The sequence below is a fragment of the Marmota monax genome, unplaced genomic scaffold (assembly GCF_021218885.2).
Source record: "Marmota monax isolate L192 unplaced genomic scaffold, Marmota_monax_Labrador192_F-V1.1 WCK01_AAM20220418_F8-fsc00014, whole genome shotgun sequence".
Taxonomy (NCBI): Eukaryota; Metazoa; Chordata; class Mammalia; order Rodentia; family Sciuridae; genus Marmota; species Marmota monax.
In genome coordinates, this window is record NW_026695222.1 from 22,691,374 (window position 1) to 22,714,944 (window position 23,571).

General features: G+C 47.3%; 1 protein-coding gene across 6 annotated transcripts in view; it reads right to left on the reverse strand.

The window, feature by feature from the left end:
• The window catches only part of Ptprt (protein tyrosine phosphatase receptor type T), a 1,068,074-nt gene that overhangs the window by 800,925 nt on the left and 243,578 nt on the right, over nucleotides 1–23,571 (reverse strand). For all 6 annotated transcript variants that reach the window (XM_058575678.1, XM_058575677.1, XM_058575682.1 and 3 more), the window contains exon 2: nucleotides 4,386–4,511. In XM_058575678.1, coding sequence (XP_058431661.1) covers nucleotides 4,386–4,511 — 126 coding nt within the window. The remainder of the gene's footprint in view (nucleotides 1–4,385; nucleotides 4,512–23,571) is intronic.

Genomic DNA, 23,571 nt, shown 5'->3' on the forward strand with positions numbered 1-23,571 from the left:
AATCACAAGGAGACCTCAGGTAGCCAGCTCCTTGGAGGACATCACAAGGGCTGGCTTAAGTCTCCAGGAAGTCACGGAACCTGAGGAATGTGGGACCCCAGTGGTGACTCAAATTTAACATCTTGCCTCTCTAGGGGCTCGGGGTCAGAGCGAAGTTGATGTCAATGAGAGATATAAATGCAGCAGATACAAGAGATACAAAAACTCAGGGGGCAGCCTGAGCGTCATCCCTCCTTCATTCCTGACACTTAAAATAATGTCCTGCAGGCATTAGAGGGAAACTCCCAAGCCCTGTTGCCTCTGGGCTTCATGTGGCTCTGCAGTTGGTTCGTTCCAGGCTGTTCCTCAGGCTCCACCAAGATGGGGGAGGCTGGAGGAGATCTGTCAGTTCCATGGACAGGAGAGAGATCCAGAGAGAGGGTTTATGGGCAAAGCAACCCCCATTCCTCTGTGAGAGTCCAGTCAGGGTGGACGAGCGGGGAAGCAGGTCTGAACCTAGGATGCCAGCCCAATCGACAGCTTGGCCCAGGGAGTGGGATGAGGAGGAGCGCGACCGTGGCACAGGTAAAGTCTGAGGCATCCAACCCTCCAGGTTGCAATGCATGCTGGGACAGGAAGGCCTCTCTGGCCAACACCAACCACCTGAGGAAAAGCAGCATCTGGCACCTCTGAGCCTGAGGAGGGGCCAGGTCCTAAGGTGGGCTTACTCTTTCAGAAAAGGACCTGGAAAAACCAACAGGAGCTGAGCCCTGCCCCGTGTAGACAGTCCACACTCACACAGACCTCCACTGAACTCTTAGGCTGGTCCCCAAGTTGAAGATGTGGAAATTGAGGCAAAGGGATGGAAGCCCCTGGTCACTCAGCTATGGTATAAGATTCGAATAAGCTGACCTGTGAGAATGTCCATGATAGGGGCTTCTAAAAGCAAAAACAGGATATAGCCAGTGGAGCAACAAAGGAGACCTTCTTTAGATCAACAGATGAGGAAAGAGCTCTGTGGGAAGCTGTGTGAGCTGAGACCTGAAGAAATTGGCCAAGAGAAGAGTGAAGAGAATCATTCCCATGAGTGGGAACAGCATGTACAAAGGTCCTGTGCCAGGAAAGAACAACATGTCCAACAAATGGAGAACAGCCAGTGTGTCTGGAGCATTTTGAGAGAGAAGAAAGGGGTCTTGCAGATGACACTAGATTGTGGGGAGCTTACTGGCATGAAGAGGAGTGGAGATTTCATCCTATGTGCCAGGCCACTGGAGGGATTAAGTGATAAAATGACATGTTCTGATTTACCCTGATCAAGAACAGCACAGAGCTTGTCTCTCTCACACAGGGGGTCCATAAAAGGCTATGGAACATCTGAATCAACAGACTCAAATGAGATTTCAGGAGAGATGGAAATGGCTCGGTTTAAGAGAGAGAGAGAGAGAGAGAGAGAGAGAGAGAGTCAGATTCCAGCCTTTGCCCAAGAGAAGAACAAACAGTTCCGCCTAATCCAAATTCGCTTTTATGCTCTCTGCCTAAGCAGCACCGCGGCCCTGGAATCCACAGGCACGTCATGACAGAATAATTCCAGTGATCGTTATCAAATGCCTCTATTTAGAACAGCTCAGAAGATTGTATTAGCACAATCCAATATTTATGAAATGACACTCTGCTGTAATGAGGGACTGAGAAAATTAAGATTAGAAGTTAGCATCTCGTCTCTGGGGAGACACAGCGGCCTGAGCAAAGAGCAGCCATCTCACTCGGCAGCTCAGAGCACTGGCTTTCTGATCTGTAAAATGGGAAGGACAGTAGCAAAGGGGAAAAGAGCGAGGCCCAAAGGATGTGCACCTTTCATTCCTTCATTACAAAGCCACTGGAGTAAGACCCTTTGCCCGTCCATCCACGCAGCCATCCAGCAAGACGTTGTTTGGTGAACACCTAGGGATCTACTGCAGTGGACACTGAAGACACAGCGGGAGCAGACTGCCACGGTCCCCAGTTACACGGAGCTTCTCATCTGGGGGCAAAGCACACCCTGAGCAAATAACCCAGCTATGACATGTGTCATTGGGAAAAGTGCAGTGTGCGGGGGTGGGGGTGGGGGGGCTCATTAGGGTGGGAGCTGTCCCAGACTGAGACAGGAAGAAGAAGACCAGGAGGGCAGGGTGGAGGGAAGCTTCCATGGAGAGGACCATGTGAATCCCTGAGGCAGCAGATTTGGAACATTCTGGAAACTGACAGAATCCGCTGTGAAGTGAGCAGAGTGGAGAGTGGAACTGATGAGGGTGATCGCGGAGGTTGTCAGCTCAGACGTCAAGGCCTCAAGGCTGCAGTGGGGCTCTGGTCTTCTCAGAGCAATGAAGCCACAGAAGGACTCTAAGCAGAAACTGGATAGAGACCAGGTAGGGAAGAGGGAACAGGCACAGGCTGATATTCTAGAATAACCTCTTTGGTTTCTGGATAGAGAAAGGATTAAAGTCAAGGAGCCTGTTAGAAAGTTCTCTGGTTACCCAGAAAAGAGCCGGGGGAGCTCTCTACCAGCAAGTGGTACAGAGACAGAGAGGCTTGGAAACACCCAAGATGCACTCAAGGGGTAAGGCAGGGGTGAAGCAGTGATTTGAAAAAGGGGGAAGAGAGCAGAGAGAACTCTGCCCTCTGGGTTCTGAATCAGCAGCCGAGTGGGTGAAGCGGGTTTTCCCAGGACAAGGAACATTGGGGACTGAGGAGACAGGGAAGGAGGAAGGAAGGATTAAGAGCTCAGTTTTGGAGACATTGAGCTGGGGAAGCCTACAAGACCCTGCAGGGCCTCGGGTGGGCCAAGGATGAGCAGAAAGAGCAGGCACATGTACACTTTCATGCACACATCCCTACACACATATACGTTATACACATGCACACGTGTCAACACGCATGCACACACATAACACACACTATAGGATCCAGATTTATTCAGCCAATATCAAAGATGGCCAGCAGAGCAGAGAACATGTGACATGCTCAAAGTACAGGTATTTGGGGCTCTTGGTGTCTCCAGCAGGAGGAACGAGTATCATCTAAACCAAGGCACTTCTGAGGTTAAAGTCAACCTGGTTAAAAATCACGATGGGACAACAGCTGCAGAGGTTGTTCCACGTCACCTTCCTCATGAGCACGTGCAGCTGTGGATGACTTCACTATATGAAACAAGAAGCTAACAGATCTGAAATACTCCTTTTTATACTACAGCACACCTTCATCCTACCCAAGGCTTACACTAACACTCAAAAGAAACTTACACAATACATACCCTCAACAGCCTCTAATCAGAGCCATCCAGGAGCCTTCTGCTTTGGTCCATGAGGCCACACCCTCAGCTGAACATCTCCAAGCATCTTCTCTGCCTCCAACTTAATGGCATCCTGGAAAACCCCCTTCACCAGAGGTGGCCAAGAAGACACTGGACAGTGGGCTGTGTAGGTCTAAAGCCCATAAGAGAGATGTGGGCTGGAGTCATGAATGTTGGAATCACCAGGGGACAGACAGTATCAGAAGCCGTGGGAGTGGCGAGGCCCATGGTAGAAAAAGGACAGAGCCACCCAAAGAACACAGATGCTTAAAGGTCAGAGAAAGCCAAGGAGACAAAGAAAAGCAAGGCCAGCATCAAGAGGGGCTGCTGGGAAACCAGGACTGGGTGGGCTGTGGGAGCCCTCAGCCCAAAGGACCCACAGAGAAAGGCCACCCTCTCCTCCCACCAACCCAGCTGGGCCAGAGGGAGGTCTTAACTTTCCCAGGTTGCAATTCTTGCTACCTTGTCTCATCTCTTTAAGATGCATCTCCTCCAGGGGTACCCCAGTCTCCCGGTGTTCTCCCTGAGAATGAGCACATCTCCTCTGGGTATTCCCCCTAAAATGCAACAGCTGTCCCTCTCCTCAGCCCGCCTCATGCAGACAGCCATCAGGAGTTTGCACTGGAATTTTGGCTCCATTGAGTGAGGACAAGCTTGGTATTCAGAAGGTCAGGACATAGACTTTTGGAGTAATGCTCACACTGTGGAATTTTCCCTATGTACTTGCAACCCGTGTCTGTGCAGCCTGGAGAAAGGGACAGACTTCAAATCTTCCCCCAGATCCCCAGATCTTTCTTCTCTCCCAAATCCCAACACTATCAGATTCCCAAGCAAACCCAGTGACACCCTTGGTCAAACAAGAGCTTAGAATCTCAAAGGTAAAAGAAATCCTAAAGATCCCTAAATCCAGGTGATACATGACTCTCTCTACATCCTAAAAAATTCCCTCAGTCATGGTTTGAACTTCTCTGAGGATGAGAAACTCACTACCTATGGAGTTATCTTATGCCCTTTCAGACAATTCAATCCATAAGAAAATTCTTCCCCATTACGGCCCCAAAAGAGACAGATTGCATACCTGTAGGCACTGCTGGGTCCAGCATTGGCTTCTCCCATGTGTTAATCTGCTCCCAGGTGAACCCATTGGTCCCCAAGGCCACACTATATCCACAGTTGCTGTAGTGCTCATCAAAGGAACAGCCACCTGCAAACAAAAGAGATATTGGTAAATACATCCCCGCGTCTGAGGCTTGGTTCGTTACCCTTGTCTCATGGGTTCTTCATTTACGGCTTTGCATTTTAAACTCTGAAGAAGACTTAAAAAAAAAAAGACAAGCAAATTGGATTTTTATATTTGCTTTGGTGCTCGTAGGAAGGGCACTCACATCTGCAGGCCCCCTGTTTTAAAAAGTTAATAAGGCTAGTTACATTGATTTCAATCTTCCTTCCTGAGAAAGTAAACAGCAACATCTCATTCTAAGTAGGAAAAATGAATGCCAGGGCATGCCTCTGTAACTGCTCCTTCAACATGGAGAGATGCTATGAGGCAGCAGGAAGGGCATTAGCTGCAGAGTCCGGCAGAGCTGGACCCATGCCTTGGTGTACAAAGCTGTGCACGCTTGGCCCACATGCTTAACACCTGAGTCTCAGTTTCCACACCTGTTAATGTGGAGGGAAATACCATCAAATGGATTATAGGAAAAGCAAGCGGCACAGAATATGGTCTTGATGCCCACCTCCTTCTCTGTGAACTCGTTCTGAAAATCCACGTTTCCGTGGAGCAGCAAGTGCACTGGTGAGAAGTTAAATGATCGTACACCAGGAAGACAGGAAAGTGGATGCTGATAACGTGTGAAGCTTCTCCTTTGAACTCGAAGTTCAAGCTATCCAACGTCTGACAGTAAGTTGTTCACTCAATATGACAAGGATTCACTAAGCATATGCTTTGGGCCAAAAGTCCCCGGGAGGTGACAATGAAAGATGTGGGATAGAGAATGGAGTCTCCAGCTAGGACACGGTGGTGTGCCCAGAGAAACAGGTGCCTGCAGATGTTCTGGAGGGGAGAGGGGAAGAAGTGGAGGAGAATTAACAGGACTCTAAAGAGCGGGAGCCTCTCCATGGAGGCAGTCCAGGGGGGGGCCATAGAATATATGAAGGCAGGAGGTGGCAGCAGGTCTGATTCCCACAGCAGCTTACAGGCCGGTCTCCCAGACACACTCCATACTGTCCCTCTATGTCCCCTTATGCTCAGAGACATCATCACATCACCTTCCCACTCCTGTAAATGCCCATGTGTTCCCCACCATACACAGAACAACATCTTCAATAGACTGAATGTCTTCATGTCCCCGCAAAGACTGATATGTTCAAACCTACGCCCCCACACCCGTGCAATGGTATTAAGAGGTGGGACGTTGGGGAGATGATTAGGAGAGCCCTCATGAATGGAATCCATGCCTTATAAAAGAGGCCTTAGGGAACTTGTTTGCTCCTTCTACCACAGGAGGATACAGAGAAGACACCATCTATGAAAAACGTCCTCACGAGATACTGAACCTACTGAAAACTTGATCCTGGACTCCCCAGCCTCTGGAACCATGAGCAATAAATTTCTATTTTTATAAATTTCCCAGTTTCATGTATTTTGTTTTAGCAGCACAAACGGACTAAGACAGCACCAAGTGAATCTTAGGCAATAAATGCTAACAGCACAATCACCTGTTCTTCCAAGCCCTGAGTTTCACCTACCAAACCCTGCACAATCACAGGTAGGCAGTCACCCCCGAGCTGACTGCTGTCAGGTCTTGTTCCCCGAATGACCAGGGGCACATCTCTGCTTCACAGACCTTTCCTAGACTTTCCTAGGCTGCATGCTGCCTCCAGCTGCTGAGCTATGATGTTCATTTCATTCTGCAGCAAACACTTTCCCCTTACGATAGGATAGTCTGACCTTTGACACTGGGGTTCCAGGCCTTCTGTGGTGAGGACCTCCAAAGGGATGGGAGAGCTCACTTAGCGTGGAGTCAAAAGCTGCCTATACTCTGTCTTCAGCCACTATCTCTTTGGGATATTCAGACCCTGTTGCCATTTCTATCCCACTCTGCAGAATTTGTCATCCCTCAATGGGACTTCAGTGTCTCTCTTAGAGAAGACTTTCTATTCTAGAAACGGGCGCCTGTCCTGCACTTGATCACACCGTCATCTGAATCTTGGGACACATGGCTCATTCCTGGGCTCCAGGCAATGCAGGAAATACAGTTGGGGGATGTAATTTCCCTCTGAGATTTATGTCAACCTAGAACCCAGACCACCATTTTCTGTGTTAATCAACATTTTCATCGCTGTGGCCAAAATACCGAACAAGAACAACTTAGAGGAGGAAAAGTTTATTTGGGTCATGGTATCAGAGGTTCCGTTCCTGGTTGGCCAACTCTGTTGCTCCAGGCCTGAAGTGTGGCAGAACTTCATGGCAGAGGGCACAGTGGAGGGAAGCTGCTCAGGTCATGATATCCAGGAAGCAGAAAGAGCAAGAGAGGTGCCAGGGCCAAAATATAAAACCCCAGAGCACACCCCCAGTGACCTACTTCCTCCAACCACGCCCTACCTGCCTGGAGTTACTCCCCAGCATAGTAGTCTTTCCAATTATTAATCAAATGGATTAATCCACTGGTTAGATCACAGCTCTCATAATGATACTGTTTCACCTCTGAATATTGCTCCCTTGCCAATCACAAGCTTTTTGGGGGGAGAGACCTCAGATCCAAAGCAAAACAACATTAAAGGGATGCTGTCTAACTGGTCACTGGTGCAGCTGCAGAAGCCTGATAAATATAGAAGCCGAAAAGTACAGCATGGTGACAAAAATCAAATTGAGGACAGGAAAGGAAAGAGAAGCAGGACAGAGGAGGGAGTTACAAATCCGTGCTGCAATTTCCCTCACGCCCATCTGCCAAAAGGGGGGTGATAGGTTTGACTCTGCGCTTCTGACACCCAATATTAAATGGAAAAATTGGCCAGGTACCGGACACTGTGTTCATGCAATAAACATCAGATCACTCAGGAAAATGACAACCAGTCCAAGGGTTTAGATCAGACAAGGCTCCTCTGCAGGGACCGTTGTAACAAAAACCTCACATCCAGGAACGAAACAGCACCCCATATCTGAAGCCACATCCACATCCCAAGTGCATGGCCCATTTCACGGAAATGTTTCTTATAATCATTCTTCGATATAAATTGATAGCATCACCCAAACACACACAAGGAAGAGCAACTCACTGGGACCCCAAAGACACAATCTAGGTACCCCACACCCTGCTGGTCTGGCTTGATTCCGAGACAAGTGTTAAAAACTATTCAGGAGAGAGAATACACTTGAGTATTTTTCAAGAAGTCACCCCTGGGTTTTCTTCCTCTGGGTCGACCGATTGAGAAACAGAGTGGCTGTGAGCTCCGGACTGTAGAACCTGACAGCAATCGGCACTGCCAGAGGGGCACAACCTCCTAGCCCTCGGTCCTTCCCACACCTGAGCCATCATTTTCTGGGATGCAGGGACAAGGTGACCATAAGGAAACCTCCCGTTGTAAGGTCTAAAGTTCCAGAGCCTCAAAAGGAACTGGGAACTCTCAGGGACGACAGAGACGCAGAGCCACGCCACCAGCCCAAGCCCTGACTGTAACAAAGGGAAGCCATGCTGCCCCTGGACGGAAGCAGGAAATATTCAAACCCTGGATCTCACCACAGAGCCTCTGATTCCTTCAAAAATGGCTTCTCTTTTGGTACAATTCTTCGAGGCCACAACACCTGACCAGAAAATAAATAAATAAATGGCCCAACCATGGCTGCATGTGTTCAAGGGAAGACAGATGTCTGGAGAGGTTTCCTAAGGAAACTCATTTGGATGCTGACCCCGTTCAGGTATGAGGAGCAGGTGGTCCCATTTAACCAATGTCAACCTCACCACAATCATTTTTATGGGAAACAAAAATCCTACCTTCTCCCCAGGAGCTAGGATCTGCCTTCCGGGGGCACAACCTGGTTTGATGAAGACCTCGAAAACTGCAGGACAGGGAAGGATAGCCGCTGTCTAAGGACCCTGAACAGAAGAGCGACACCTAAACAGAAGAGCTATCTCCCTGGGCAAGTTGAGGTCGAAATGTGGCAAAGGCCCCAGATGCTCTGATGTGAGTCAAGCATAAAAAGTCAACAGAGAAATGGGAAACTGTAGCAAGGAAATTGGATTTTGAAAAATCCATTTAGATTTGGTAATGTATAGCATATCAGCATCTGTAAGGGAAGCAAAAATAGTGCAGGATACATACTTTAGGATACATTAAAGCATAAATAAAGTTTATAGTGCCAATCAGAATTTTTTTTTAAACATGAGCTCTTCTTCTGAAAATGAGAGAGAAATAGAATTCAATAAAAATACAAATGTGTCTGCCTCTGCATTTTTCAGATACGATCCTGTGTATTCTTGAGCAGAATTAAGTTGAGAAGAGGAACTAAAGATTTGTTGGGATTCTGCGGTGTGCCAGGCACTGTGTATTTGAGCTCTGTAGATATAAATGTAAATCTATACACCTAAGAATGTAGGTAGCTCCAGCACAACCCTCTAGACAGGGGCAAGGAAACTTTTTCTGTAAAGGACAAGACATTAATATTTTCAGCTTTGGGGCCACCTAGCCTCTGTCACAACTAGTCAACTCTGCCACTGTAATGCCTAAACAGCCTTAGAGAACATGCAAGCAAAAGGCACGGTGGTGTTTCAATAAAACTTTATTTACAACAATGGTGGCAAGCCAGATTTTTGTCCAGGGGTCTTAGTTTGCCAATTCCTGCTCTAAGAGAAAAGCATTGCCTTCTGTGTTTTATAGATGGGAAATTGTTACCAGAGCTCTATAAGGGACTTGCCCATCTGGGGAAAAAAAACATACAATAATAATAACAGTAATACCTCCTTTCATTGGCAGCTGGATGTGAGAAGGTCTGCAGGCCCCACCTCCACCATCTCTAACCCTCACGGCAAGTCCTGCTATTGGATTGCACCCACCTTACAGATGCAGCAGCACAGGCTCAGAGAAGTAAGCTCACCCACAGGGAGAGGCAGGGTGAGGACATTAGCCTGGAGCTGTGGTACCAAAGCCCAGGTGCTCAGCATTGCTCCAACCCTCCCCCTTGAAGAATGCTTGGTGTTTCACAGAATCTGAGCCTCACCCTGCTGCTTCTAGAGTACAAAGTTGTGCCTTTAATGTCCAACACTGGAGCTTAGTGAAGATAGAAAACTGGGAGGAAGGAAGGAAGGGAGGGAGGGAGGGAGGGAGGGAGGAAGAAAAAGATGAAAAGTGGAAAATCTGCCTTCCGTTGCTCTTCAGGGTAGGTACTACTTCAGTGAAGCTCATAATTTTGATAAACATAATCAGAAATCATGCTGATCTGCCATGAGCGAGGATGCTCAGAATCACCTGTCTCCTGGCACATGTAGCACAACTGAAAGTCCTAGGAGAGGGCTAAGTATCCATCCTCGTGGAATGCAGAGGACACCTGCAGATCTGGAGCATCTGAGGTCACATCACTATGTCTCTCCAGCTCCAAGTTCCAAAGATCCAAGAGAACAGGAGCATGCCACACTGTTCTGTACCTGGAGTGTAGCCCACAGGTTGGGCTTCACTTTTAGTCAATGAAGGGCTAAATGGACCTTCACTCATGGAGAGTCACCAGGCTGGAGCCCACACAGGAGACCCTTGACCATCCATCATGCTTCCCTTAGAGGCCAGCGTGAACCCAGTGGAGGCCTTACAGAGGGGCTTAGAGGTCAGGACCTTTTAAAGAGCATTCAACCTACTCCTTCAAAGTCAGAGACTATATCCAGAGATTTAGGGCTTAGAGGTCAGGACCTTTTAAAGAGCATTCAACCTACTCCTTCAAAGTCAGAGACTATATCCAGAGATTTAGGGCTTAGAGGTCAGGACCTTTTAAAGAGCATTCAACCTACTCCTTCAAAGTCAGAGACTATATCCAGAGAGAGAAGAGAAGTTGAAGGATAACTAAGAAGAAGCCATGAGACCACCACATAAGAAAGAAGAGCGAGCAGAGACCATGAACAGGCCAAGAAGCCACTAGAGAAATAAGATTATTAGCAACGGGTACAAAACAAGCACTGAGACTGCTCAGGATTCAAATATGAGCAGGTGTGGAGTAGGGATGCCAGGGCAAGGCATCCTGAGGCTACGGCAAAGAGATGGAGACAGAAAGCTACGGAGAAGATGCAAATCCCACTAGACCTGAGCATATCAGCAACAACCCACACCCTGTGCAGGCACTGAACTGTTTCTGGTTCTGTACTAAGTGTTTACCAACAGTAACTCCATTCATGACCATAATCATTCCGTGAGACCAATACAACCGTAAGGCCCCATTTTATGCACAAAGAAACTAAGGCATCAAAAAAGATATGCCCAAGAGCACAGAATTCACAAAGAGCAAAGCCCGTCTTCAAATCCAGACTAGATCACTTTGCACACTGACCCACTACATTAGCTTGTCATGGCAATGAACTGGAAAGACGACCTTGACCTTGAAAGGCACAGGTTGAGGTGGCTACACGCTCTCCCTCAGTCCTGTAAGAATGCTGCTGAGCCAGTCTGCATATACCCTGCCCCCAGATCACTGCCTGGGGCCAAGAGGCCAGTCTGCAGTCTTGGAGTGAGGCATGGCATAGCCTCTGTGCCTTCAACTCCCAGGGGAGGCCAGGGCATGGTGGGAAGGGGAAGAAATGGAGTCGGAGGCTCAAAATCAGGCAGGAGATGTGGAGAGAGCTCCCTTGTGAGCTTTTCAGACTCAAGTGTAGCAGGAATAAATGGTTAGAAGGCACAGGAAAGGGAGAGAGGATCAGGACAGTTTTTATTATTGTTTAAGTGGAGGGCAGTGTAGATGGTCAAACTTTTTCTGGGCTCGATAGTACATATTCTCAGCCTTGTGGGGTTGACTTAGCCTGCTCTCACTGCCATTAACAAAATATCACACACAAAGTGACTTCAACAGTAGACATTTATTTTCTCAGTTTCTGGAGGCCAGAAGTCCTGGACCAAGGTCCAGCAGAGCCAGTTTCTGGGAAGAGCATGCTTCCTGGCTTGCAGATGGCCACCTCCTCACCACATCCCACATGGCCTCTCCTTGGTGCAATGATGTCAGCAAAGAATACACTCTGGTGTCTCTTCCCAGCCCCATGACCCCATCTGATTTTTTTTTATTATTTTCCCAGTACTGGGGATGGAACCCAGGGGTGCTCTACCACTTAGCTACACCCCCAGCCCTTTTTGTTTATTTATTTTGAGACAGCATCTTGCCAAATTGCTGAAACTATCCTCAAACTTGGAATCCTCCTGCCTCAGCCCCATAAATTGCTGAGATTACAGCTGTGCACCACACCTGGCCTCTGTAAACTTTTCATGGGCCCTATCTACTCCCCAATACAGTGATAACTAGAGTTAAGGTTTTGACAGGTGAATTTCAGAGGGACACAATTCAGCCCATATCATGGTACATTAGTTTCCTTTACTGAAGAACAAATTACCATAAACTTAGCATCTTAAAGTACTTATCTATAACGTGCAGTTTCTGTCAGCAGAAGTCCAGGCACTGTTCTTAGGGTCTCGCAGGCTAAAATCCAGATGTCAGCTGAGCTGTGTTCTTTCTACGTCTTGGGGTTCTCTTTAGAGCTCCCACAGTTTGGGCAGACTTCAGTTTCATAAAGTTACAGGACTGAAGTTTCTCTTCTCTCACTGGTTATCACTCAGGGGCTGCTTTAGGCCTTGGGTGCCACTAACAGTTCCAGGCCACATGTCCCCTCCATGAGCCCTCTCACATTTCTAACTTCTTCTTCATCTCCTTCAATTAGGTTCATCCAAGACAATCACCCTTCTAATGGGCCAAAACCAACGAATTCTGGAGCGCAGTTATATCTACAGATGCCCTCACCTTACTCAGCTGCATAACCTGATCAGGGGAGTGAAATTCATTCTGCACATGGTTCTATACAGGGGGGCTGTGATCACACAGGATGTATCAGAAGCCGGGAATCTAGGGGTCATATCAGAATTCTGTCCATCACAGCCAAACATGTGGCCTTGTCACTGGGACTCAATGAGCCACTGTGGCACAGAAGCAACGTGGGCTTGATTGTGTTCTTAGACCATTTTATTTATTCACACTGTACTCAGAGTTTTCATGATTTTCACTTTACAAGAGACAATTCTTTTGATTTTCCTAACCATCTAAAAATGTAAAAACACTTTTTCATTTATGTGAAAATCAGCACAGGCCCAAATTTGGCCTGTAGGCGATAGTTTTCTAACTTCAACTCTGGCGACATAAAATTTTCCATTGTTAATACAGTTTTAACCCAATGTCACGTGCCATCATTTAAATGTGTGATGTCATATACTTTTGACACTTCTCTCCCATTCCTCAATTGTAAAATGTTTCTTCCCTCCTCTGGGAAAGGAAGTGGGAACATGTCTTCCATTCTGATGTCACACGCCTGGCCCTAGGATAAGGGACTGCGTGAAGAACTAAGACACCCTGAGTTTAAGTAAGCACTTCACCTCCATCACAGCGTGTGTTGCTCACGGGTAAGGAGGAGTGCTCCCACTTTACAGATGAGAACACTGAGGCCAGACAAGATGACAGAGCCAACACTCCAGTCAAGGACTTCTGCCTTGGCCAGAAAGTCTGAGAACCAAGAAAGCCTCCAAGGTAGGACCAAGCTACAACATCTATGGGCCAAGGTCAAAACAACAGTGCAGTCCCTTGATTGATAACTGTGAAGAAATAAAGACATGCAATAGCAGAGCATGAAACTAAGAGCCAGAACCCATATGACCGCAGGCCCATGATGCCATCCCTGCTCTGTGGACACGTGCATACTAAAGATAAAGTACCTTAGCCCCCAAATCACTGAGCCCCCGCCCTGTGCCAACAGATGCTTTGAAGGCAGGGCAGAATCTAAGTGGGGCTTATTAATCGTGAGCAGCCTATCGCAGGGAGCCGAGTCTTGCCCCCGGAATGAATGTAAACCAGCCCTGCATAAATTGAATTTCTTCTTTGAATATCTAATTGAATTTGCAAAAGTGTGTGCCAGGGGGGTGTTTAAATAAGTGCACAAATATGATAAGAAGGCCTTCACACCATTATATCTAATTCAGTAAGCAAAAATAATGGCAGGGCACGTTCCAATTAGTGTTTGATTTATTTGCTTTAACAAATCCAATTAGTAGAATGTTTTATAAAGTCATCCAATGTCAGACACTCATGGACTCAACAGATAGAAACAATACTCTTAATAGTAAAAAAAAAAAAAAAAAAAAAAAAAAACGTTTTAATGCTCTTTGAACAGTGAATTTATTATAAATAAGATGATGTCTCTCGGATGGCTTGGACACTCCCCAAGGTCCAGGGAAATGGGTCTGATCTGTTCATTTGGTTCTTTCTCTCTGAGAAGCAACTCGGGTTAATGTGGCCCTTTGTATTAAATCCAGGAATGAAAGCAACAAAGGTGGACATTAGCCAAGGGACTTCATAGGAGAATAATGAACTTGCTGCTGGTTGTCTTCTGGAACAGAGACGGGATCAGACTTCTGGGGCAGCACAGCCATGCAGGAAAAGCACAGGGTTAATGGAAAAGGTGATGTCCTAGAACCTGATCCCATGTCCTTGTGCCCTGACAGGCTCTGGCTTTCTCTTCAGTGAGGCTGGTGACCTCAGGCATGCTCACCTTGGGTGGAGAATGGTGTTCTCTGCCCAGCGACACATCGCAATTGCACATGGGTGTGTTAATATAAGGGACTCCAGCGCCAGCAGCTGAGCTGCCTTTTAAAATTTATTTATTTAGCTGAATGACCTTAGTCAAGTCATCTGACCTCTAATGCCTCAATTTCCCGGTCTGTAAAACCAGGATGCCAACCGCTTCCAACTCTTGGCATTGTTACGAGGACGAGGTGAACTTTATATTTGTAAAGTCTTGGAACAGTGCCTGGAACACAGTAGTTGTCAAATAAGTATTTGTTAAATTAATATTTAATGCCAACGTATGAATTCAAAATGGAAAAGATAGCTATGTTATATGTGTTCAGCTTGCAGAATCTCTTAAAACAAACAAAATATTTAAAGAAACTGTGTCTGAGTGCCCATATTTCCTGTGTGGCTCAGCAGCACCCATGGTGACATGCCACTGATCTGCACGGTAATCCCAGCTTCTTCACTACTTTGCCACTGACCTTGGGCAAGTTGTGCAGCCTCTAGGGCCAGGGCTCCCTCCAGGGTAACAGAGACCATGAGTTAAACCCCCCGCTAGGACCCTTCAGCTTCTGACAGCCCACCAGACTGTGTGGGTGTCCTCCTCCATGGCACCCACTGGCTGGGACCCAAAGAGTGGTAGGTGCCCCCAGGAAATGAGAGCCTCTGTTCCACCCAGCTCCTCCAGGTGGACCGCCACGGCCTTTGTATGGTCCACATGGGTGCCCAGAAGACTCCCACCCTCTCTTATTTGCAGCCTTTTGGGCCACTGTTTGCAGGTGACACTATGATGCTTTGTGACTGGGGTGAGGGGAGGTGGTGGCACAACTGTGATAGCTCCCAGCCTCAACTGGGGTCAGCTCTCAGCCTCAACCCACCAAAGGCAGGGTGGGGGAGGGGTGGGAGAACCACACACAACAGGTGGAGAAGGACCAACCTGGACACAGCTGGAGAGTCCACCCAGGCGGACAGGTGGTCCTGCCCCGCCCAGCTAGTCTTGTTTCTCAAAAATAGTGTGGGAGCAAATACAGGGATCCCTCTGTCCTCTCAAAAGTAAAGACAGATGCCCCACTGTCTTTATATTCGAATCGTCTGGCCCCACTCCTAATTTTACAGGTGGACAAACAGGCGGAAAATGGGCAAGGCTACAAAGGAAAGGGGGTCCAGAGCCGGGACGGAACCCAGCACTCTCAGGCCCAGGCCAGAGCTCGGCCCACTCAGAGGCCAGGAGAACAGCTTCCATCTTTCCTTACACAATGACGACGTCTGTTTTATTTTTATTTTGAGGGATCCACAAAAGAGAGAGATGGCTACAGGTCACACCACATCTCAGGGGAAAAGCATTAAAACAGTTGGGAAAAAGTGAGAAAAGGTTTCCCAGATCAAAAGGGGTTACTGCAGGAGCTGCCAACATTTTGAGGGCCCCAGCAGCCCAAGCCCAGCTCTGAGTGCCTCAGGTCAGAGCATTCTCAATTGCCCTGGCTGGATCACTCCTGCCTGGGCACGTCCCCCCACCAGCCAATCTCAAATGCCACCTTCCTGGAAAAGACAGTGACAACCTCCTTCTCCCTCTCCACTTGTTCTCTGTTGGCCACCCTGTCTACGCTGACATCACGGCGGCCAACGCTCCCGGCTCACACCCTTCTAGTTGCTTATTTACTCATCTACATATTTATTTTCTGTCTGTCCACTGCTGGTCTAAGGCTAGCGGGGGAGGAAGTGTGTCTCCATGCTATTCACCACTGAGTCCTTGGGACTCTTGGAAGAGCTTGAGGAAACTCAATGAATGCCTCATGAACAAATGGATGCATGGAGTATGGGGAAGGTACCAGAGGGACAAAACTTGGCAGCAAGGATGGCGTATAGTTTTGTTCTGGAACTTTCTTTGTGACTGTGTTAGGAAAAAATTCTGAGCCACCATTTCCTCAATTATGAGTCTTTACCGAGGGCTTACTGTGCGCCACGTGCCAAGCCATGGTTACCACAGATTATCTCACCTCATCCTCCAAGGAGCCCGGTGGGGTCAGGACTGTCACCATCTATACTTCATATACAGCATAAAACTGAGAGCCAGTTAACCAACCAACCCAAGTACCACAGCCAGGAAATGGCCAGAGAAATGCAGAGCATGTTGGAAGCCACGAATTTCCTTACAAATCCATTGCCATACACAGATGTCTGGCTTGTCCCCTGTATCCATGCCCAAGTTCCATCATCTCCCTACCCCCTCGGGCACTTTCCCACGGCCTCAACTTCTAATTGCTGACATCCTGCCTCAGTTTACCACACCCCCCATTGCGCTTCATTCCCGCGACAACAAAACAGGTGACGCCACCAGAGTCCATGTCACATAGAAGATGGGAGATGGAACCTTCAGGATCGGCCCTCCTCAGTTCTTTCATCCAAGAAGCAAGGACAGTAATAACACATTCCTCCTAGGTGATCAAGAGGAATTAACATTACATAAAACAGCACAGTACCTAGTACGCAGCAAGCTCTCCATACATGTCCATGATGATCTTTCCCTTTATAGAATATCAGGAAAACAGACCCACCTACCCACCCACACACAGAATAGACATCTACTTAGAAGTGGCAATAAAACACTTTTTTATATCCATACCGAGAAGTATGTCTCTCTATATAGAGGATGCTCAATAGCACAAATGAAATCCCCACAGTCTTTTGTCTACACAGAAGTTCCTGTTATGTGTCCCAGGGTCTCTTTCTTATTGAATGAACCAGTTCAAATCCCGCCATTTGGCTTGCCTCACGTGCTAGAATACCTTGGCTTGACCACAGTGGTAGTCACAGCTACGGATAAGAAATACCATGGACTTCTCCAGGCTCCCTCCTCTGGGTACCACTCCCCCTACCCCAAAAGGAAAGGAAGCAGGATAATACAGGAACCGATAATACACAACCTCCAAATCAGGTTGCTTAACACAGAGGTCAGAAAACAGTGACCTGTGAACTAAATCTCCAGTCCTTGTCCTGTGTTTGTAAATAAAGCTTTATTGGAACACAACCACCCCCATTGGTGGACACACTGTCTGTGCCTGTGGCGGCCTTCCAGCTTATCAACAGGGTTGAGCTGCCATGATGGAGACCACGCAGCTGGGAATCACTGGAGTATTGACTATCTGGCCCTTTATGGGGAAAATGTGCTCCTCCTTCCTTTCAAAGGTCTGAAAACAATCTAATAGCCATCATCCAGCCATGCAGGGAACACATGGCTGAGGATGGAAGCTTATTTTTGCAGTCCCCAAAGCTGCCAATGCCAGAGGAACATCTGGTTGTCTAAAATCCTCTTCTTCTGAAAGTGATTTATTTTTAATATAGTTTTTTTTCAGAGGCAGCAAAATGGAGAGGCAGCCACAGGCCCTGACCTCAGCTGGCAGCCTTCGCCTGGCAAGTTGTTCCCGGGGACTCAACTCACTGTCCTGGTGGCTCAAGGTGCTGTGGAGTCACGTGGTTCAGGTGTGGCTCTCCTGGGAACCTTGGAGCCCCCCACCCCTGCCCTTCCCCTCCAGGCCTCAGCTGTACTAGTGACCTGGCTTTTGGAATCTCAGGAGAAACCTCGGTCAGGCACCACCACCACCACTACCACCACCGCCCCCCACCACCACCACCACCCCCCCACCCCCGGCCCAGTGAGGAACAGGAAGGGACCCTGCAAGAGTCACTTCTGGGTTATCCGGAATCCCTAAGAACGTGGGCCTTACGCAGCTTAGCGAGACCCTGTCTCAAAATATAAAATAAAAACGGCTGGGAACGTGGTTGAGTGGTTCAGTGCCCCCGTTCAATCCCTGGTACCACAAAAAGAAAGAAAGAAAGAGGAAGGAAAAAAAGAAAGTAGGGAGGGAGGGAGGAAATGCTCAGGTCACTTAAAGCTTTCTCATTTTCCACCCTGGGAAAAATCAGCCTTCTGTGCCCACTCTGTAATTCTGAATAATTAAGTGCCAAGTTCTTTATTAACTGTTACCTTATTTTGCCCTTTAGAACACCCCCTACGAGTTGCTCTTTTGAGATTCAATGCACAATTTTGCAAAATTGGAACCCGAGGTTCAGAGAGGTTAAGTAACTTCCTCAAGGCTATACAGCTTGCAAAAAGCAGAGTCAGAAACAGAATCATTTTCAGTTTAACCCCCAAACACCACCTCTCTCAACTCCAGCACAATCTTGCATGAAACACTAATAAACTTTTCTGGTCTGGAAATTCTCACTCGTCCTTATTATCCTCTCTAAATCTATTCCACCCATATCTGAATTTCATTCATTGACACTGTGTAGAGTGTCTCCTGCATGCTTGTCACCCGGGATAAAGCAGGGAGTAACAGCCATCGCCCCTTCTCTCACAGAGCTCACAGTTTGGCAGTGAACACTGACAATGAAAAACATGGAGAGAAACAAAGCAGGTGAGGTGCCCACTTGGAGTGGTAGCCACTCAATACATGGGTACTGTAGGTATAGACAGGGATCCTTATTAGGAAGCTGATTCTTTGCCAGGCATGGGGCCAGTCATTCCACGCAATTCTTCCTCCTGACAACCATTCTGTGATCCAGGAGTTAATCATCATTTTAAAAGATGAGGAAACTGAGGATCCAACAAGAATTCAGTCCACATTCCCTATGTTTGTGGATTCTGTATTGCTTCTCTCTGTGACCATGACCTTTCTGCTGGACACGGCCATGTACACAGAAGACTAAGAAATATTCAAGACCGGCTGACAGATACAAAGTTTACGACCTGGGTTTTTATAAGTATATGAACATTTAATTACACAAAGACAAAGGCTCCATATAGTCGATAATGTGCGATAATAGCATTCAGCATTATATATATCACCAATCTGGTAATTATGTACATAAAATGTTGACCGAGGCCCCAGTATTATCATAAGTACAACTGGCTGTGGAAAGCTCCCTCAAAACAGTTCAGCTTTGGGAAATCAGCCTGTGATTGCCAGCTGGGCTTCATTTACCATGGCCTGTTAAATGTGCATCAAATGTAAGGGGTTTGGTTTTTAAAGACAAGAGGATAGATTGACCTCAGCGAGGCTGATGCTTCAATCACCTGGATGCCTGGTCAACCCAAAAGGAGCGGTGGGTTTGGCATGACTTTGTGGCCTCGGGGATGTGGCAGCATCTGTAATGAGAGCTGTATTAGACTGTCAGCCAATGAGACAGCCTGTCCACTTTCTCCCAAATGTTGACACTTTGGTTCCTGCAGAGGTAAATCTGGCCCAGAAAGAGCCAGACACAAATGAAAAGCAGGCACCCTCCTGGTAATTAAGGAAGTCGTCTTTGATGAACATTTCAAAAAGAGATCGTAGGGCAGTTGCTAGCTTTCCAAAGCCATAAACAGACCCAGTACCTAAAAGCAGCTTCATCTCCGATTCTCTGATGCCTGGGAGTTCATGTTCAGGACACATAAACATGTTTATCATATTTGGAACAAGCACTTAGCAATTTCCACCTCCATGAACATTTTTTTTTTAATTTGCAAAGGCCCAAAGCAGATAATCCTATGAGTTCAGCCCCTGCCAACACAAGTCCACCTCAGGCTAAAACTCTGAAACAGAAATGAACTTCTAACGAAGCTGCCACTTGCTAAATCACAAAACAACCCAGAGCCTGACAGGACAAGAGAGGCAGGTGGTCTTAAAGACTGAGGATTTTCCTGGGAAAAAGGAACCCTGAATTAAAGACTTGGCCTTGCCATCGGCTGGCTACACGACCTTGACAGAGTCCCATTCTGTTGAAGACAGATCTGGCTGCAAGCTCCCGATCATCTCTGGCAAAACCTCACTGCAGTGACTAGGAAACCCAGAAAAAGGTGGGAACTTCCAAAAGGACTGGGAGCAAGGGCTCACAATAAAAGCATCCCTAGCATCTGGAGGAAACGGAATGGAATTTAAGATGCAAATGGCAGACCAACCCAGATGCACGGTTGTTAAAATCTGTGGAGGGGAAAAAAAGTGAAACCTTTTCTGCCTGGAATTAAGTCGATTGACCATGTATTTCTTCCACACTGTCAATCCCCAAGTTCAAAAATATAGTGCCTAACAAGGAGCCACCAGCCCCTACTAAAAGACCTGGCTAGATCCCATGTCTTTCCTTTCCTCACCGTGTACCTACAGTCAGCAAAGAATCCTTGGGGGAAACGGTAAGAATCATCAAGAGTAAATAAAAAACAATGAATATGGTGGAAATAGGAAAAGAAATCACTGAGAACATTTGAAGAGCAGACCTCTAAAAATCATTCACTAACACACCCTGAACCATGATCTAGAGCATGTTAAGCATCTCCTGCAAGATGCAGAGACTCAGCCCTCAGCGAAGCGAGGAGAGAAAGTCACAGAGAGACACCAAGATGAAATGAAAAGGCAACAGGATCCGATGACAGACCTGGGGGTTCATAAGGGATTTCAGGGGAAGCAAAAACGCAAAAAGTAGAAGCAGAAGCGGCCGTGGCTAGAACGATGGTGGTGAAGACGTGTCAGGCCCTCCAACCTTAACACTGACCAAGGAACAGAAAAATGAAGCCGAAGAAGCAAAGAAACCAAAGATCTTGACATGCTCCATGTCTTCTGCGCTGACTTAGAGGATGCAACACACCCGGAACCCGCCCCAAATGCCAGGAAGGTGCACACCACTCACTCTTGAGAGAAGGGCGCACTATGCAGGGAAATGAATGAATTCTGGGAAACCCAGGCCTATCTGCAATGCCAGCGGCTGTGGGCTGGGCGTGGCTGGGCAGGCGCTGGGCAGATGAAGGACGCCTGACCTGAGTGCCCTGGGGTCCTGCATCGGCAGCATTTGTAGGTCCTCCTGGGCCTGGTGGTGTTTTCCCTTTGAGCTAGTTCTCGCCAGAGGCTCTGGGACCTTCTAGAGTCTAGTAAAACCCCCACAGCTGGGAGGAGAAGAGCGGGGGTAAGCGTGGAAAGCATGAGAGGTGAGGACCAACAGAAGTCCACAGGACAAACGCAACCGAGAGACCTGTACAACCTACCCCGAGGGCTGACTCTCTCTGAAGCAGGGTGGAAGTTCCTCAGTACCCCACCAAGCACACGGACGCTTCAGGATGGAAGGATCTAAATATCTGCCAAGGGCTGGTGGCAGAGGACCCTCCCAGGCCTTCCTGGACCCTGGCCTCAGCAGCTGCAATGCCAGTAGCTCAAGGGCGATGCAAACCCCCATGTCCACGCGCCTGCTCGGAGGGCAGCACTCACCAGGTGAGGGGAATCTTGAAGACACACTGACTCGAGCTCACAATCCAGCCCAGCCTGTGACCTGTGACCCTGGGCAAGTCACTCACCCCATCTGAGTGCCAATATCTCATCAGGAAGATGACAATAAGACAGTATTCTAAGCCAGGAGCTTACAGGAATTGCATTCCTTAAGTAAAAGAATATAAACTCAGAATAGATAGTAACTATTTAAAAAGAGAAAAGAAATCACAACAAATAATAAATTTCTAATAAATAAAAACAACTACAAACATTGGAATCCAGAAGAGAGCATTGATTTTAATCATCCTCTTGACCAAACTTTTCCCCCAACATCATTGGATGTTCTTCCCAGGGATCACCACTTAATAACAAGAACTTTGAAAAACTACTTCTTATACAGACTTAAAATGTCCCTTCTACAGTGTGATTAATATTTGTTCATCATTAATAATATTTTTAAAAGTCTCCTTCAAATTCACAAGTCATTATTTACAGAGTGTGGTGTAAATTTTAGGATTGCAGTCTATCAAATTTCTTTCATATATATGCTGTAATATTTCAGGTCCTTTAGAAGTGTTCTTGTGCACAGAGTGATCATAAGCATTCTATGGGCTGACGACATTAGGCGTGTTCTGGGAAGTCATTTTCACCTCCACATCAGGGCAGCTGAGAATGGCTAAAGTACACTCGAGGAAACGTATATATGTATGTGTGTGTGCATGTACAGCCTGAACGTCAACTTCTGCTTATCTACTTCTCTAAAATCCTTTAACTATTCCAAAAGCCCCACCTTTCACCTCCAAAAACAGGTTGAAGGAAAAGCAGTCATAATGGAATCATACAGCAGACTTGGTTAATTGGTACTAAAATAACCTTACTTTTGATCATTTTATAACATATGTGATTGTCCCATCATATTGCCAGGCCCCTTCCAGGACTTTGGAAGGTTGGTTTGGCAGAGAGAAACCCTGAAGTTTATGCTGCAGCTCCTCCCCAGGTACAGGGCTCTGAAATGCCCTTGCAGGATGCACACAGAGGGTGTGACATGTGCCGGTCCCCAGGAGAGACCCCTATCCCTATGTGCAATCATGCCACATTTCTGATTGAGGCACCTTGAACCTGCCCAGCATTTCTCAACCCACCGCACCACGTAGCCACATATCTCATTTAACGGGGGACCTCAGGCAGGAGATGGGGCGGGCCTCAGAGGGCGAGATTTCTAACATTCACCAACATTCAGTTACTTTCATACAAACATTTTGGATTTTACCTTGGGGAGAAAAACATGCAGCGACTGTGCTAGAAAACATTGCTATTGTCTGTGGCTCTTGCAAAATACTATAATTTAGACATTTGCCCAGTTTTCTAAAGCATGCTGAGGCCAATCAGTATTTTGGAATCTTGTTAATTTTCCCCGTTGCTATCTTCTTCTTCTCCCGTGTGCAGCTCCCTCCACAATCACACCTTTGAACCTTTAAGTAGGTAGCATAAAGCTGGTTGCCTATCCCCTTCAATCCAGCAGGTTGTGTGGTTAAGGATGTTTTTCAAACTAAGCCCCAGGCCTCATCATGTGACTCGCTGGAGACCACAGCCCTCAGGATCATTTAGAAGCCTGCTGTGTGCTTGGGAGTCTGCAACTGTTTTGATTCAGACTCACTAGAATTTCCCTGATCTCCTCCTCGGAGTCTTTACACAGATGTCTCACAGCAGCTTCTACACAACCCTGGAGCCTCCTCAAGGCAAGCCCTGGGAAAGGGAGCCGTGCCCTGGTCAGCAGAAGCAACAGATCAGTGGGAATTTTAGCCTGCTCCTTCACGTCTCCCAGTTACTTTGGAAATGGCAAAGGTTATGCAAGATGGGGAAGTCCTGCTGTCGACTTCCGACTGGAAACTTAGGAGAAATGAAGCTGACGGCAGGTGGACTTAAGGGAATCTCATTCCATGACTCCCCCAAGGAGCCTGCAGCTTCCCCGGACCACCAGAAGATACTTGGCCTGTGCATTGCTTTCAGACTCTGGAGAACCATTTTTTCAATGGTACCCACAAATGCATCTTAAGAGACCATTGCACAGATTAAGGGTGAAATTGAGGTTAAGGGGATTATGGAAAACACTCTTTCCAAGAACTCACAAGAGAATGTTCTTTGAAAATCATGATGCTCCCATTAAAATCCTAATATCTTATATATTTGGTGAGTCTTGTTTTGGTAGACACACACACACACACACACACACA